A 17,147-nucleotide genomic window follows, 5' to 3' on the forward strand; every position below is an offset into this window, starting at 1 on the left:
TTTCCCTTGTCCACTCTGTTTTACTTACTCCCTCTCTCACTCTCCCTCTCCTTCCCCCTTCCCTCTCTTTCTAAGGTTGCTGTTTCTTTGCTAGATTAAGTAGTTATGGTGTCCTCCCACTCAACCCACAACTTCCACCACCCTCTCCCCTCAAATACAAAATATACCCATATCACGCCCCCAATCAAAGACCTTTCTGATGAGGTAGTGATCATCTTTGTATGTAAAGGGGTCATTGTGTGATTGGCTGACAAGACAAGCAAGCAGAGATTTTCTGTATGTATGTATGTATATGTTGCGTTTTCTGGAGGGAGGATGGAAGAAGGGTCTGTAGTTAAAGGCCTTAGCACCATATTTGTATTAGCATAGTTCTTAAGACTCTGAACCATGTATTAAGGAGACGTGTTTGGGTAAAGTTTTCTGGTGTGATCCAGCTGGGGGAATGGGCTGAATCATTTTAGCCTTGGCTGGGTAAGATTCTTCTCCTGTGTCCCATGAGTCGGATCAAACTAGACAGAGATGCTCTGAGCATCAATGACGTTGCCAAGGCTGGCCTGTGGCTTACGTGTGCACCGCAAGATGTCCCCCCCCACCACCCCTACTACACATCAACGGAAAGGGAGGGGGGTGGGAGGGACCAAGCTCTGGCTCTCTGAAATTAATTTTGGGGAGAGGGGACCTTTCAACATTGGGCCACAGAACAATAAAAGCCCAATCATGAATGACCATTCAGCTCAGACATGATCAATCTTCTGCAGCTGCGACTTGGACTATACGCTTTACTGTGCCCATCTTCACGTCCAGCGTTATAGCCTGACGAGAACGTTTTGCTGGGGCAGCAGTTGAGCTTGAAGAAGATCGCTTGCTAGACATCTACATTCCATCAAAATGTTATTAGCCTGTCCCTAACGTAGCGGGAGGCGGGGTTTTGCAATCGCTTTTGTATGTATGTATATATGTATATATGTATATATATATGTATATATGTATATATGTATATATGTATATATATATATATATATGTATATATGTATATATATATATATATATATATATATATATATATATATATATATATATATATATATATATATATATATATATATATATATATATATATATATATATATATATATATATACATATATACATATATACATATATATATACATATATATATATATATATATATATATATATATATATATATATATATATATATATATATATATATATATATATATATATATATATATATATATATTGGGTCACCAAAATAGGTGACCCTTATTGTCAGGAATTCTGTCTGTTTGGATGTTTGTTCGTTTCTCATCAGCATAATTGGTAGTAAACGTGGGCGGATTTTGAGCAAACTCGGGTGGTAGGTACATCTTATGACCGAGTGCTTTGGAAATTGTGATGGTTGCTAGGGGCGCTTTGGTTCCCAAGCAACAACCGAAAAACCTTTGAAATCGGTACCGTTCACGCGAAATCAATTCCGAAAGCCAATATCCCACGTAGGGTTATGAAATTTGGCACGAATGATCTACAGGTGATGCTCTATCAAATATATTCCGGTGTTTTGTGATGTATGGAATACTTTACCCGCAGCGCCCCCTACAATTAGGGTATGCACGAAAATTGGCGAAAATTGAAGGCCCCCTAGCGACCAGGTGAGTGCATCGATACGAATGAAACTTTGCAGGTTCATGGTACTCAATGAGTACTACAACTTTGCCTCAGGACATATTGACTGATTTCGCTTAGGTCAGGGGTCAAAGGTCAATTAGTGCAAAAAATCGATAACATGCGAGAGCTGGAGGTGCCTTCGTGCCAAATGCTACTCCTCCTAGGGTTATGGTCGGATGGTCATGAAAATTCACACTAATCGTCTGGAATACATTGTGCACAAACTATCGAGCCGGATTTTCGATTTAGATCTTTGTTCACCCACAGCACCCCCTCGAACTTTGGGGATTTCCGATTTCAAACCGCATTTCCGGTACTTTTCATTCAAATGGATACCAAGTAGTTATCAGTAGATGGAACTGGATGAGATTTGATATGCATAATCTTAAGGTGATTCCCTATCCGCTATATGACATCCATTTTGCTCTATATCTTATAGTTTCCATGCTCGGCGACCCATCGCCGCCTACCGGCTTGTGTATGTATATGTATATATATATATATATATATATATATATATATATATATATATATATATATATATATATATATATATATATATATATATATATGTATGTGTGTGTCTGTCCAGGTTATAACTATTGGGTCAAAATGTGAAAGGTCAAAGTTGTAGTGACTAAAAATAGCCCTTATTAGCCAGGCAGCAGTGCGTCAAGTACGAGACACACCGTTTTTAAAAATTGCTTCTGTGTTTATTTATTTACCATTGAGATTCAGTGTCTGTCCAATCCATAACATTTTCACCAATTGAGCTTTTGTCATAAAATCTTCAATAAATCTTTACTATGAGAATATGGAGAGAACGAATGAGTAAAATCGACATTTTTTTTAAATAACTGTCGTCTTCGTCAAGTTTTAGTACAAAGCGGATGCGGACGGGCTTTGCATTTTGAGATGCTTTCTAGTTGAACCGATCAGACTAATAATCAGCGTCCACAATCATCCTTGACCATGTGGTGGATCATCGGCTGAGGTCCTCACTTTTTTCACCTTTTATTCGTTTTCTCCGGTACGCCAAAGTGGTTGACACAAAGTTATCGATGTAGTCGCGCGTACCCATGGAGATTTTTATTTTAATCAAAGTTACACGATCACTGGATGGAAAATGCGGCCGGCGTTCCAAAAAGTCTGTTTTCTGTAGGCATGGGTTGCAGGGTGTTTCAGGTATCAGGAATAAACGGTCTCATCCAAACAAATTAATTAATTATGAAAAAGTTTTACGTCCACATGACTACACCTCTTACCTGCGGCCAACAAACGTCGAGCACCGCATTTGTCATCAGATAAGATAGAAAAGTGTCCAGGTAAATCTGTCTACGTACTTTCTCTGAACAGGAAAATACCGAAGTGAGCAATAGGATAAGACATATTTTTGAGGTTTTGAACTGAAGGAAGCATTCATTAGCTACATAAAAAAACATGTGTGTACAAATATGAAGAAAGCGCTGTTTCGTGGTTTCATTTATACAAGTGGCCTGAAGAAGCAAATACTGTAAAATGAATTATAAAAGTAGACAAACACACCAGAACTTAAAAGGTGGTTCTCATGAAAAAGGTTTAAAAAAAAAACAACAAAAAAAAAAAACTTCATTTTGAACCGGTTAACCGACATAACCTCCAACAGGTACAACCTTTAGAAACCCTGTTGGGATTATACGTGACATGTTAAAATCAGATGCGATATTTCTCCTTAAGAGGGCGACATGTGCCTATAATGAAGTGATCGAGCAAGAAATAATAAATTCCAAAACGAAAACAATCATTAAAAATGTAATGTTGATTCTTTGCCAGAATCCAAAAAAATTACAATCTTTTATGGATAGATGTTTCCAAACTACTTCTTGGGATCTGATGGATAGTGTAGCCTTGAGGTCCCAGACAAAGCGTCGTCTGTACATAAATAAGTGTTCAGTAGTTTGTTTTGCACTTTGACTTGTCAAATATTGCTAAAAAGGTGACAACTCACTGTGGCCGAAGAAGATATTAACGGCTTTGAACATGGCGCTGAAAACTTGCCACCGTCCAGCGGCCATGAATCGTCAAAGCCGGTTCATTGCTGCGAGGTGCGAAGCAATCATCTGTACCGTGGAATCCTCACATGATGTTGTGCACAATGGATGGGCACAGCTCCGGGGAGATGCAGTGGTTGTTGTGTTCTAAGGTTCCCCGTGGACAATGACAACCTGGAACACAGGCCTTGGCGCAGGGTGGAGGAGCTCGTGCGGTGTAGCACGTCCGTGGGCAGCTCGGAGCACACTCGTTGAACTTGTAACCTCGCTCGCTCGGACAAGAGATCTCTGTGAATTCGGGATGAAAGTAAACCAGATGGAACAGCGGCAAATCAGTTGCGACACATCGGCCTCCACCGGACTTACGCATTGCATTGACATACATAAAAGGCCCATGTCCAAACCACCAATAAATGACTGTAAGGCAGACATCATAAAGGTGTCCATGTATTAACTGCCGCATGGATTAACCCGCATAAGCATAAGTGTGACCAATCATGAAGCAACGGAACTGCATTTGATTCGATGCCATTCAGGTTCAGTTTTTAGCGTGTTGCACTGGCAGCAGGTGCCATGAATATGCGTTCGAGCTCGACCTCCTGGTGCATTGTGCTGAATGAAGAACGTGCCAACACAGTGCAGGCAAAATGTCAATGTGCTCGTGGAGACGAGGCCTATGAAAACTTTGGGTTACGCCTTACATACCGTTCCACCACCCGTGCACTCACCACAAACGGACGGAGACCTCCAATGTACCATCAAACCTAACGCTGCACATCGGGCCATGTAGGCCTCCAGAGTATCACAGATGCACTCACGCAGAGCACGACGTTGCCTGCGCATAACCACACCACATGTGCACACCTCACTCTCACAAGCTGCCACAAATGGCGCAGGGGGAACCAATTGATGGCAGCGTGAGAAGGGGGGTAAGTACAGCAGCCTGCACCTGGCTGCAGCCTCTGAGCGGACACGGTAAGTCGCTCGAAGACATGGCTGTAAATCATGGGCTGGAACACAAGTCAGACTTGGAATATGAGGTGTGCTATCCACCTATGGGGGTCAAAGGCAACGAAAAATTAAAACAAACACATCAAGTGAAAAGGCACGAAGATAAAATGGGATTTTAACTGCATCCCAACAAGCAATAATGTCTCGTGTCCACAACCTAAGGGGATGCTTTTCGTGATATAAAAAATGTGCTGTATCCAATTTAGGATGAACCTTCACATCACCGAAAGGTCGACCCAACATCGTAAAAGCGAGAATATGAAAGTGAGAAAAAATGTCATGGATTTTCAAGCAAATCTTCAGAGCAAGCTAACAAATGAGCAAGCTGTGATGTAACCATGATTTTTGAAATGAGGACCAGTGGGCAGGAGTGAGTGGGCAGGAGATGGCAGTCAATGTTGAGAAAGATAATTGTTTACAAGATTTAAGCTGTGGGAACTCTGTCCTTTTAAACTCGACATTTCAATGACAATTACACTCAAATCGTTGCTGTAATTTTTTGATTAAGGATTTTAATCAGAGCATTCTTGGTTCAATGCCGGCTATGGGGATCTTGAGAATGAAGTGTTGAATGGGACGGAAGTTCCAAGCTCACCTGCCAACTGGTGCCAAATTGGGCATCTGAGTGTGCGGGTTCGAGTGTGCGAAGAGTCTGGTCATCGTGGGGTTTTCCATTAAAATTGCCACACAGACCGCAGAGTTGTCCCCAGTACAAGTTCGGTAAGCTGAGCTCCAGGCGTCCACGGCTGTTCCACTGCATCTGTACAAGATCAAAGGAGGAGGTTGTAGCTGTAACTTGATAAAATACGAGTTCCCTCCCAGACAAATGGTATAGTGAGAACTATGATATATGAGAGTACGACTCTCATATACCATAGTTGGAAACAAGTCCAACTATAGGAGTCTGCAGAGAATTACAACAGGAAAGGAATGCAATAATTCCAAGGAATTTTAACAGGAGGAGGCCATTCGACCCATCAAGCCTGTGCAATGGTTGCTTGTCCATGCTCTGTCCCTTTTCATTGCTCGGCATCAAGAATGGAAGCAGTACTTTCAATTTTAAAGCCTTCAATATGACTCAGCTTCAAACCACCAATCTCCCAGACTCAGAGCAGATGCTCTATTATGCCACCATGTCTGCTCGTTACAATGACTTCCCCTTGGCTTACTAGGTCAAGGGGAAGTCATTATAGGACACCGTGGGAACTTTAATATCCACCACCTAATGCTGGCAGTCAGCACGCCAGTTTAACGTCCATCTGGGAGACGGCACTCACATTGATGGATTCCCCGGTCTATCAAACACCATCCGCCCATCCATCCATTGGGACCATACTCTGTACAGAGCGTTGGTGCTGCCAAATCAGTCTCCTTAGCTATTGGGCACAATTATAGACAGGTCGCCACTCCGACACAGGATACCAGCAAGCTGGCATTCATTTTGCCGACCTCAGAAGGATGACAGGCAGAGTCGACCCCACCTGGTATTACTTCAACAGCCGAGTGGGATTTGAACTAAGGATCCTAGGATCCCAAGCCCACAACCCTAACCATTAAGCCAACACCAGGATGACAGTTTTAATAGCAGGGCCAGTATTCAGACCCAAGCGAGACAGCTCAGAAGTGAGAAACAACGTTTGGCTGATTTTGACCGCCAGTTTACCGGTGATGTAAACTCTCGGTGATGGCATTGGCGACACATTTTGGACATGCGGAGAAAAATGGATCATATGAAGAGAAAAACAGAATTGGCAATTTATTCCATATTCAGTTTTATGGTTGAAAGTGAAAATGAACTAGTATCGAGATGATGGCGTAGTCATTGCCCTTTTCCACTACATTTGGCAGTGACTTACAATAACATTTAACTTTGGGTTTGCTGATTAAAGTTGTAAGGCAGAAACACAACACTGTCAAAGACACAAGTTATAAACTTTGGTAAATTCATGTGTCCATGGTAAAAACAGGGCTGTCAGGATGGCCTGGAGGTATACACACTCGCATCAAATCTGCCTGGCCTGGGTTTGAATCTTGGTCCAGCTATAAATGCCCATTCTTGTATTTAGCAGGTATGGTGAGGCGTTATGGTGTGTGCCGTCTCTCGGATGGCCGTTAATCTGGGCATGCAGTCTGCTCTCATTCGTTGGTGGATCAAGATCTCAAGATCCAAGTAGGCAAGCTATATGGTGGCACCCCGGCCAAATTCCAAATTCCTGCACACACAGTCGAGTATCCTTTGTTGCACTGGAGACCCCTGTCAAATAAACTGCTTCGACAGAACCGATACTGTATATAGAATAAGGTGCATGGATGATGATTGTACAAACTTCCCCCCTTTTGGGTAGTGGTCCACAGTAGCGCCCTGCAGTGGAGATCTCTGTTTAATACCTTAATTCCAAGCTGGGTGTTGAGTAGGATAACACCCATTTGCTGCTCCACAGAGATGGATTTGTGCACATACGGTAAACTTACCGCCTTCCCATCCACCTGCAAACAAAGCAAGGAGACCATTGATGAGATCTTCTCCGCATTACCCCCCAGGTACCTCTCATTGTACTTCAACTCCGTCTTAATATTGACGACCATTTAAAAATGTTCCTCATCACCAACAACTCCACCAATTTGCACTAAACTCCGTGACTTCAATGTCACACTGACGTCCATCGGTGGCCTTTACTTTCATGCCACCTTTACCTCCTGTCTCTTACTCCAAAAACCCACTGCCAATGCAATGCTCAAATCGACTCCAAGATTGGTTTAACTATCGCACGAATGACACCATCGCGACATGAGCGATGAAGGAATGATTACCATGACAACCCAGTTCCTCAGCAGTTGTACATCGATGCTCTTCAGTCGTAGTGCCACCTCAGTTGTCTCAGCAACATTCTTATGTGGTCCAGTTCCAATCTTCACTCGCACACTGTTGGTTAGACACATGTGATGCGCAGTGAAATGCTCATACTACGACCCCACTTATGACACCAAGAAAGGAACATTGGCTCAACACCACATCGCAGACCTAAGCTGGATAACATGGTTGGTTCATTAAATTAATTTTTACTTTTAACCTCATTTATCACTGAGCTTTGCAACAAAGCACCAAGGTAAGGATGAAAGAAACAGAAAAGAATGTTTTATATGAGCTTTGCTAGCATGGTGTTGATGTTGTGCTGGGTCCTTCAGTGTTGTGATTGATTATTTTTCATGTGACCTGAATGTCCCAGCCATGCAGTCCTCAGCAAGCGTGTATGAGCAAGCACTGAAGAAGTTGTTCATCCGTCCATCGAACGACAGGAAGTGGGAAGAGCCAAATGCCAAACATGTGGCGAGCCTTGGGCGGCATATAGGGCAGCAGGTGCTCGGAGCTAGATCAGGAGCTTCGTTCTGTGGTTTGAGAGGGATAAGTTTGGGAGGTCAACTATTTTTTGTTGCTGTTGTTGTTGTTGTTGTTGTTGCTATGGTATTAGCCTTAACAAATAATCTGATCTCATTTGGCAAGTTCAATCACAAAGCATCGACTGTACAGCATCTGTAGACCAGGAAACTGTGGAACCCATTGGCACAAAGGCACAACCTATTCCAAAAGTATCGGAATTTGGCCAGGGTGCTCATCCAGGGAAAGGTACCATTGAATCTCTAATGCCCATATGCAGAAGGGACAAGGTTAGTGTCCCCTTTTACATGAAGGTGTACTCTATGATGTAATTACCCCTTATGGCAATGCACCGAACAGCAATTTCAATCTGATCTCCTGCCTGGTGTCAAACCTAAAGCATTAAGATTAAACAAGATGGATTTATAATCTTCCCATTCAATTGATGTCAGATTAAATGAGGATGCTGTGGAGCAAATCCTGTGCAGAATAACAAAACCTTCACATAATCAAATGGAAGACCAATAGTACTGCAGCATAGCAAACCAATTGTTCAACTTTTCATAAAAGCACCAAAATTGGTACATATGTTGACTAATCTATTCTGAACAATTCTGGATATGGAGCCACTCGAGATTTTGCCTTGGTCAGCTTTGGTGGCCATTTTCCAAAATGGCCGCCATTCTACTTAAACAACAAGGGATATCTGTCATTGTTATTGTCTTTGTAGGTTTCTCAGAGGTGATAAATACTCCATGTGATGTGCATTTACAAAGGAAAACAATACAAATGTCAATTGTGTTGCTTTATTATATTTCCAACCATTGTATTGGGGAAAATGGTCATTTTTATGGGAAAATCCATTTTTGCACACAGCATCAGTGACAGGTTCAGAAGTAGTCACTCACTCAAAGGAGCTGGTAGTCACTGATGGTGAAGCAGTCATCTGCCTTCCAAGGCAGGAAGATGAAAGCTCTCTGGCTCCATGCGGTCAAGAAGAGGCGGACACTCACATCATGCTACATGTGGCCCATGCTGCAGAACATGACCACCGTCGGATTCAAGTTCGAACCGTAGACACCGACGTCGTTGTCTTGGCGGTGATGGTAGCCCAGGCACTACCATGCGTGAATGAATTCTGGATTGCCTTTGGGACGGGCAAGAATTACCGCTACAACCCTGCCCATGAAATAGCTGCCTCCCTCAGTCCACAGACGACACGTGCCCTCCCTGTCTTCCACGCCATGACCGGATGTGACATGGTATCAGCATTCGTGGGGCATGGGAAGAAATCTGCCTGGGCCACATGGAACTCGTTTCCGGAACTAACAGATTCTCGTGACCCTGACCACCACGCCAGTCAACATCCAGGATGACACAATGCACTGCATTGAAAGGTTTGTGGTGCTCCTCTATGACCGCACCAGTCCATATACGGATGTCAACGAGGCCAGAAAGAAACTCTTCGCCAAGAGGAACTCCGTCCAGCGCATCCCACCTACCTACGATGCTTTGGAACAGCATGTGAAGAGATCAGTCTTCCAGGGTGGCTATGTCTGGGGGCAGGTCTTGGTCCCTCAACCTGTGCTTCCATCACCAACAAACTGGGGCTGGCGGCAAACAGAGGATGGGTCCTACGAACCACTCTGGACCACACTCCCTGAGGCTTCAAAAAGCTGCTTCGAGCTGGTGTCGTGCGGCTGCAAAAAAGGCTGTAGAAGCCGCTGCAAATGCAAGAAGGCTAATCTGCAATGCACTGGACTGTGTGCTTGTGAAGGAGAATGCCAGTAGACACGCAGTGGACACAGACTGAGATATCGGCCAAGCTTAGAATGTGCAAATGCAAAGTCGCATTGCTTGCAAAAGTGTTGACTTCTTGATCCAGAGCCAGTACACTTGAGCTCAGAAATTCATATTGTACTCGACTTATGTATGCGTGTACCATGTGTCCTGGTAGAATGGTAGTAGGCAGTAAACCATAGCTGCTTCAAAGTGAAGTGTACAATAATTTGACTACATTTTCTGAGTTTGTCATTATCATGATTATCAGTTCCCTTTTCAAAATAGAGTAAAGTATGTAATCTATAATGCAATTTTTGTTGATTCCAAACCCATTGAATGTGATTAATATCATTTGACTCTTGTTCTCCAGGCAATAATGGGTACTTTTATTTTACTTTTCAGTGAAAAGTTTCAGGAGAGCAGCAATTTACAAATCAAATAATGGCTTTTTTACTGAAAATACTGGCTCATAATATTTGAATACACCTTTTCATGGTCAATTTACTGAATTTTACACTTTCCTTATATCTACCACCAATACAATAAGAAAATAAGAGCATATAGCCAATTTCGCGAAAGTAGAATGGCGGCCATTTTGAAAAATTTTCGCCGAAGCTGACCAAGGCACAATCTTGGGTGGCTCCATATCTAGAATTGTTCGGAATACATTATTATACATGTGTACCAATTTCGGTGCTTTTATGCAAATTTGAACAATTGATCTGAAATATCAAACTACGCTGCAGGACTACAAGAAGGAACCTGAATAAGTAAAGAGCAAATATGGAGTCATCAGGAGGAACCTGGATAGGATTCAGGTTTCAGCTGCTACTCCACAACCTTCAAACCCACCCTGGCACAGCCAAGTGAGACTTACAGAAAACTCTCTGCAATAATTTACTTTGCCTTAGAGAGATAGATAACGAGATAGTACAGGCATTTTAGCAGAAATATTTCGTCAACCTCCCACAAATTGCAACAAAAGCAAACTCGACGGATTTTGATTCCTGGATATGTCCTCAGTGACAGAAAAAAGTCCTAAGAGATCCTCTGGGGGGAAAGTCCTGAAATCATGGAAATCCAATATGGCCACCACCCGGCATCGGGGAAAATGAGAAAATTGTAAAGATTGATATTTGAATATGTAAATATGTTTTTCTGCATTCTAATTGTTTCTAGTTATGGTCAGTATATTGATATACAAGAATAATTATTTTAAAAAGTGAAATGTATTGAGGGTAAAATAAAAAATTATAGCTTTTTTGTCCAAAAATGTCAATTTTTTGTCCCGAAAACAAAAATATTTACCTGATGCTGATTTTGGCTCCTGGACCAAAACAAATAAGAAACGTTGAAGACACAAGATGAAATCAAGTCTATGGCAATACAATATAATTATGTAAATCATTGAAACATGACAAAATCACAATTCCACTCGGGGCAATCACATCTGCCTGACGAAGGTTTCGAAATGAAAACGAAAATTCGCATTAAACTCAGAAACTACATCCATTATAAACTTACTATACATGTTGAGAAAAATCAAGCGTATTAAAGTTAGAACTCGACAATGTCGTCATCATCCTCATCATTGTCACATGGAGTGTTTGTGCAGCCAGAGCCCCTGCAGTTTCCACAAGCTGGAGTGCACTCGATGTTGTGCTTCTTGCATATGCATCTCATGGTGCTACACTCAGCCTGGCAGTTGCACCTAATGACACGTAACATCTTTTCAGGAGCTGGAGCTATTGATGTCTGAAGTGGCACAAAACCCTCGTCACAATTCTGCCAACCCCAGTCTGTCAGAAGAAGTTCATCTGTATATCCTTTCCATTCTTGGACTTGCAGATACATGCGCAGGCTGTGATACTTTGCTGCTTCTGATGTTGGTGGTAACGTCTGTGGTTGCACGTGAGAGGAGCTCCAAGCCACCTTGTCCCAGTACCGCTGATACCGGTGGGTGTCCAGGGTGTTAGTTGACTTTCCGTTGTAGATTATCACCAATGTTTTTTCTCCTGCATCTGCCACATCACATACGGAAGCTGGATATGTATCAAAAACCTTGGCCTGCTCACGGAATGTATTGTTTGCTTTGAACTTTTTGAGGGAAGCTCCCTTTCCAATCCCATGAAGACGATATGTCATGTCGCACCCAAGAACTGCATGTAGAAACAGTATGTGCCTGCATATGTCTGTACCAATCATTTTCTTTGTAGCCTTGATGTTCCAGATGCGAAGCTTCTTCGTGTTCTTCTATGGCTCAGGACAAAAGAAGAGGTCATGGGATTCTAAGCTTGCATGGTTGCATCGGAGGACGAGGAGGTCTGTGTCATCACCAACTAACACAGTGTTGGTGACAGTACCAGACTGCACAGCCTTCAGTACAATCAGGAGATCAGCATCCCCTGAGGCATGGTGTGTCTCACAGTTCTTCTCCTAAAGCTCTTCACTCAACATAAAAATGAATCGCTGTTTATTCTGCCTATTGGCACGAAACTGTTCCTTCTTCATTGTGAGACGCATGTCAGCTGTAAATGTCACAGTAGTGCTAGCATTCCCTTTAGACCGTCTCTGGTGTGTCATGTCCTTCGTGTTGGTACTCTCATAACCATCAAACATGACTATGGCATCTCCGTACTTCTTCGTTACATAATTATCAGTGTACTGGTGGCATATGTTTCTGTCTGTAGATCCACGAGACCATGGAATGCGTCGAACAAGTGCCCCGCCATCCAAAACATACTGTTGCCCATCATTGGGGATATCGGCTAGGACATCGGATCCAAGAAGACCCCAGATGGCATCAGCAAAGACTGGCTTGTGTGCTTCTCGTAGCTGAAGAGAGGAATCAAAGAGGGCTGGTGGATAGCTGCACAGTTCATATTTGAAGGCCGACTCCAGTTCTTCTGCTGTCTGTGCAACAGTGATCAGTCTCTGGAAGAGGAGTTGTGGGTCAACCTGGACTTGCTCTCCATCAATCTTGACAGATGACTTCATGCCGAGGTGACAACTTGGTCTTTCCTCTTAAATGTTTACTCAGCAGGTGTTTTCCCATCCATAGATTTCAATATTTTGGCTCCTACAGCATGTGCTGTATCGACGTTGACGGTGGGGTGTGCATGAACTCCAGTGGCAATGTTCCTCAGACGTGGATCACTACTGAACGGAGTCTGTTCCTGTAAATACCGAAGAGCTGATAGTGTGTCCTCCCAGTCACGAGATTGTCTTGCCTTGGTCAAGTTCTTCTTCTGCTCTCCAGTGTTGTAGTTCACACCTGTGAGCTCCTGCATTGCCTGGTTTATTTCTGCACAGGCAGGCATTGATAGTAGCCATACCAGCCGTTGTTGCTCCGTCATTCCTCACCCTCGTGTGAGTCCCCCGCTGGTCTTCAAACTTCTCATCAGAACTTGTTCGATGATCAGGTCAGATGAAAGACCTGCCCACAGGCGATCACTTGGTCGAACCACATGGAACCCCTCATCAAAACGTTGTTGGACATTGGGATGTTGAGTTTTGAGGTTGGACATCTGCTGCAGATACACCCTCGCAGATTTGTCATTCAGGTTGTGGCCTGAGGCTGCCAGGTAGGCCAGCATTTCCTGGATGGCCTGTAGATGTAGTGCCCAGTTCCCAGTGCGCTCTGCCCGGATGTATTTGCGTGGAATGTCGAGCATGTCCATATACTGAACCCAGAGCGCTGAGGTTCTAGAAGATATCTTTTCAGACTCGGCATGCTTCTGAAGGTGGTCTTTGATTCGTTTCATGACGTCAGACTTGCATACTTCTTCCATAGACTGGGGTTGTCAGAAGTGTGACGAGGGTTTTGTGCCACTTCAGACATCAATAGCTCCAGCTCCTGAAAAGATGTTACGTGTCATGAGGTGCAACTGCCAGGCTGAGTGTAGCACCATGAGATGCATATGCAAGAAGCACAACATTGAGTGCACTCCAGCTTGTGGAAACTGCAGGGGCTCTGGCTGCACAAACACTCCATGTGACAATAATGAGGATGATGACGACATTGTCGAGTTCTAACTTTAATACGCTTGATTTTTCTCAACATGTATGGTAAGTTTATAATGGATGTAGTTTCTGAGTTTAATGCGAATTTTCATTTTTATTTCGAAACCTTCGTCAGGCAGATGTGATTGCCCCGAGTGGAATTGTGAATTTTGTCATGTTTCAATGATTTACATTATTATATTGTATTGCCGTAGACTGGATTTCATTTTGTGTCTTCAACGTTTCTTATTTTTTTTGGTCCAGGAGCCAAAATCAGTATCAGGTAAATATATTTTTTTTTCTGGACAAAAAATTGACATTTTTGGACAAAAAAGCAATAATTTTTTTTATTTTACCCTCAATACATTTCACTTTTTAAAATAATTATTCTTGTATATCAATATACTGACCATAACTAGAAACAATTAGAATGCAGAAAAACATATATTTACATATTCAAATATCAATCTTTACAATTTTCTCATTTTCCCCGAAGCCGGGTGGTGGCCATATTGGATTTCCATGATTTCAGGACTTTCCCCCCAGAGGATCCCTTAGGACTTTTTTCTGTCACTGAGGACATATCCAGGAATCAAAATCTGTTGAGTTTGCTTTAGTTGCAATTTGTGGGAGGTCATCCGACATTTTGACTGTACTAAGAGAGGAATAGAGACTAAAAGAGAAGAAAAAGCAAGAATTACGATGAATAAAGAGAATTGTGAAAAAAAACACAATTCAAAAGAAATGTGAAAGGAACAAAGAAATCAAAGATGTCGGAAAGAACCTGGACAGATAGATTTCATCAGTTACTCCCTCGGCCCAAACGCAGCAACAGGTACAAAACAAAGCAATCAACCACTGTGAGCAGCTACTGTACAATCACTTTGGCTTCATCTGCTTCTCCCATTCCACTTTCCTCTTCCTTTTGATCCTCCATGACTATCCCTTAGTGTGTGTGTGTGTGTGTGTGTGTGTGTGTGTGTGTGTGTGTGTGTGTGTGTGTGTGTGTGTGTGTGTGTGTGTGTGTGTGTGTGTGTGTGTGTGTCCGTGTCCATCCCAGACACTAGGTATTTCCTGCTAGGTTACTATCTGATCTGATCAGCATAACTGTTCTTGAGCTGGAACAGTGTTACTTTGGAATTGGCCTCTGGTTATGCGTCGCCTACTGGTTTCACTGGAGGAGACTATAGGTTTCCTCTCCGTCCATCTGTCCATCTGTCCCACCTGTGGTTTTTCAGACTTTTTTTCCCATACCCTTTAACATATTCAACTGAAACTTGAAACATGGTTTTATGTTGATAATTCACAGAACAAGTTTGAATTTCAGGGCGTTTTGTGACGTTTTCGCAGAGTTATGCCCTTTTTAGACTTAGAAAAGATCACATATTATACATGAGGCAGTGTTCTTCTGTCCTGACTCCACTCCACTGCTGTAAACCCATTGGCTGGACAGCTGCCCTGACTCCACCACAATAAAATCATGTGCCACCATTGCATGAAACAGCACAGATCGACAGGACTCAAGCCTCAGGCCTGGGTGTTAGTCCATGGCCCAGTGCAATTGAAATGATCCCAGGAATATAACGACCATGTATTATAAATAATATAGAGCACCCTTTGGCCAGGGTGCTCGTCCAGGGAAAGGTACCATTGAATCTCTAATGCCCATATGCAGAAGGGACAAGATTAGTGTCCCCTTTTAGATGAAGGTGTACTCTATGATGTAATCACCATAATTACCCCTTATGCATACAGGTAGCATAGCTGACACATAACTATATGCATGTATTTACATCTGGTTATTTATTATTATTATTTTCGGCACCAAACTCGCCATTATATACCGCACAAACAAACGAGCAATCATTGGGACCGGTAGGGGACATGTATTGTACAGGATTTCTCACTCTTATTTCATTTATCACTTTCAGGTCAGAATCCTAGTGGCAAAGTCAGCCAACTGTCCCTAATAAAGATATCAGTGGTGTGGGATAGTTCGTGGTCTGTAGAAAGCTGGATATGTGTGTAGAGTTGGAGAAGCATGAAGAAGTGGTAGAAGTTGAAGAAATGGAGGTGTGTAGAATATGAGAGTACACAGATTGCACACAGTACACCGAGTACAATGGAAATTGAGGAGACAAGTGTGATAGGTGGTTCCACACAAGGTTGGCGTTGAAACTCACCGATTCACAGGTAAGGACATTGCAGGACTGAGAGCGACAACGCACACTCCCACCCTCACAAGAGCATGTCGTACACTCGTCCACGATCCAATGTTCTCCCGGCATATACTCATGCTCACGGAACATACATGGCTGCTCATCTGTAGAGATGGGAGGGTAAGGTGGTGCAGGGAGTGTAGAGAAGCCAAAGAAATGAATAACAATAGAGTATGATAGATGTAGGTTGCATCTCACCAAAAGACATAAAAACAGACAGCCAAGTACTTAAATTTTATTGCATTTCAGATTTCTCATTTGGAGACACAAACACATTTAAATGTGCAAATCATAGAATGCCAAACATATAACCATGGAGGGGAGAATCCATGATATTCCTCCTGCTGAAGCAGTGCTGGGTTGTATCAATGATGTCACAGAAGTAATTGAACTTGATAATAAATCACAAGGGAGAAGTTCCAGTTCCAGGTTCCCACGTGGCCTGACGTGATCTTCTCTGCTCTGAGTGGCTGTCTTCGAAAGCTGAGGATACCTGGGCTGGAAATGTCTTGTTATTAACGTTTTTTTGTTGATTGTTCGTGTTAATTCATTGATGCAATGTATTTGTACGTCTTGTCAGGTGCCTTTGCAGGTGTTTTAGTACTGGCTTGGTGTCTCCTGCGCACCGTATGCTCCTGTGAGCCACCTTCATTTGCGCTCGTTGCTGTGCTTCATTCCCTTCCTCATTTTCTGTTCATTACTTCCAATGCTTGTTGCCCCATTGCCCCAGTATCGGTACATTGCCTTTTCCCCTCTGTTGCTTCGCTCTTCTACGAGTCTCAATTTCATAGCTCAACAAATAAACCAAAATGAGTTCTTGTTCTGTGCAGATAGGTATGCCTCTGCCTGTTATATGTCAACCCACTGTTAGGTTTGATTTCAATTAAAGGTCACTTGAAAAACTGAAGGTCATCTGAGAGAGACACAGAGAGAGAGACACAGAGAGAGACAGAGAGAGACAGAGAGAGACAGAGAGAGACAGAGAGAGACAGAGAGAGACAGAGAGAGACAGTGAGAGACAGTGAGAGACAGAGAGAG

The 17,147-nt window shown here is 42.8% G+C and overlaps 1 protein-coding gene across 5 annotated transcripts in view; it reads right to left on the reverse strand.

Annotated features, from left to right (window-relative positions):
• Window positions 1-2,763: 2,763 nt before the first annotated feature.
• Window positions 2,764-17,147, reverse strand: part of LOC147029767 (uncharacterized) — a 158,319-nt gene continuing 143,935 nt past the window's right edge. For 3 of the 5 annotated variants that reach the window (XM_085873095.1, XM_085873094.1, XM_085873093.1), the window contains 7 exons: window positions 16,074-16,213; window positions 7,945-8,117; window positions 7,542-7,653; window positions 7,119-7,217; window positions 5,326-5,490; window positions 4,448-4,772; window positions 2,764-4,007 (listed from right to left, as the gene is read on the reverse strand). In XM_085873095.1, coding sequence (XP_085729221.1) covers window positions 3,805-4,007; window positions 4,448-4,772; window positions 5,326-5,490; window positions 7,119-7,217; window positions 7,542-7,653; window positions 7,945-8,117; window positions 16,074-16,213 — 1,217 coding nt within the window. In that variant the 3' untranslated portion in view covers window positions 2,764-3,804. The remainder of the gene's footprint in view (window positions 4,008-4,447; window positions 4,773-5,325; window positions 5,491-7,118; window positions 7,218-7,541; window positions 7,654-7,944; window positions 8,118-16,073; window positions 16,214-17,147) is intronic. The other 2 variants (XM_085873096.1, XM_085873097.1) reach the window with 2 other exon arrangements.

Source organism: Eptatretus burgeri, chromosome 3 (assembly GCF_056783735.1).
Source record: "Eptatretus burgeri isolate ZD-2024b chromosome 3, Ebu_testis_v1, whole genome shotgun sequence".
Classification (NCBI taxonomy): domain Eukaryota; kingdom Metazoa; phylum Chordata; class Myxini; order Myxiniformes; family Myxinidae; genus Eptatretus; species Eptatretus burgeri.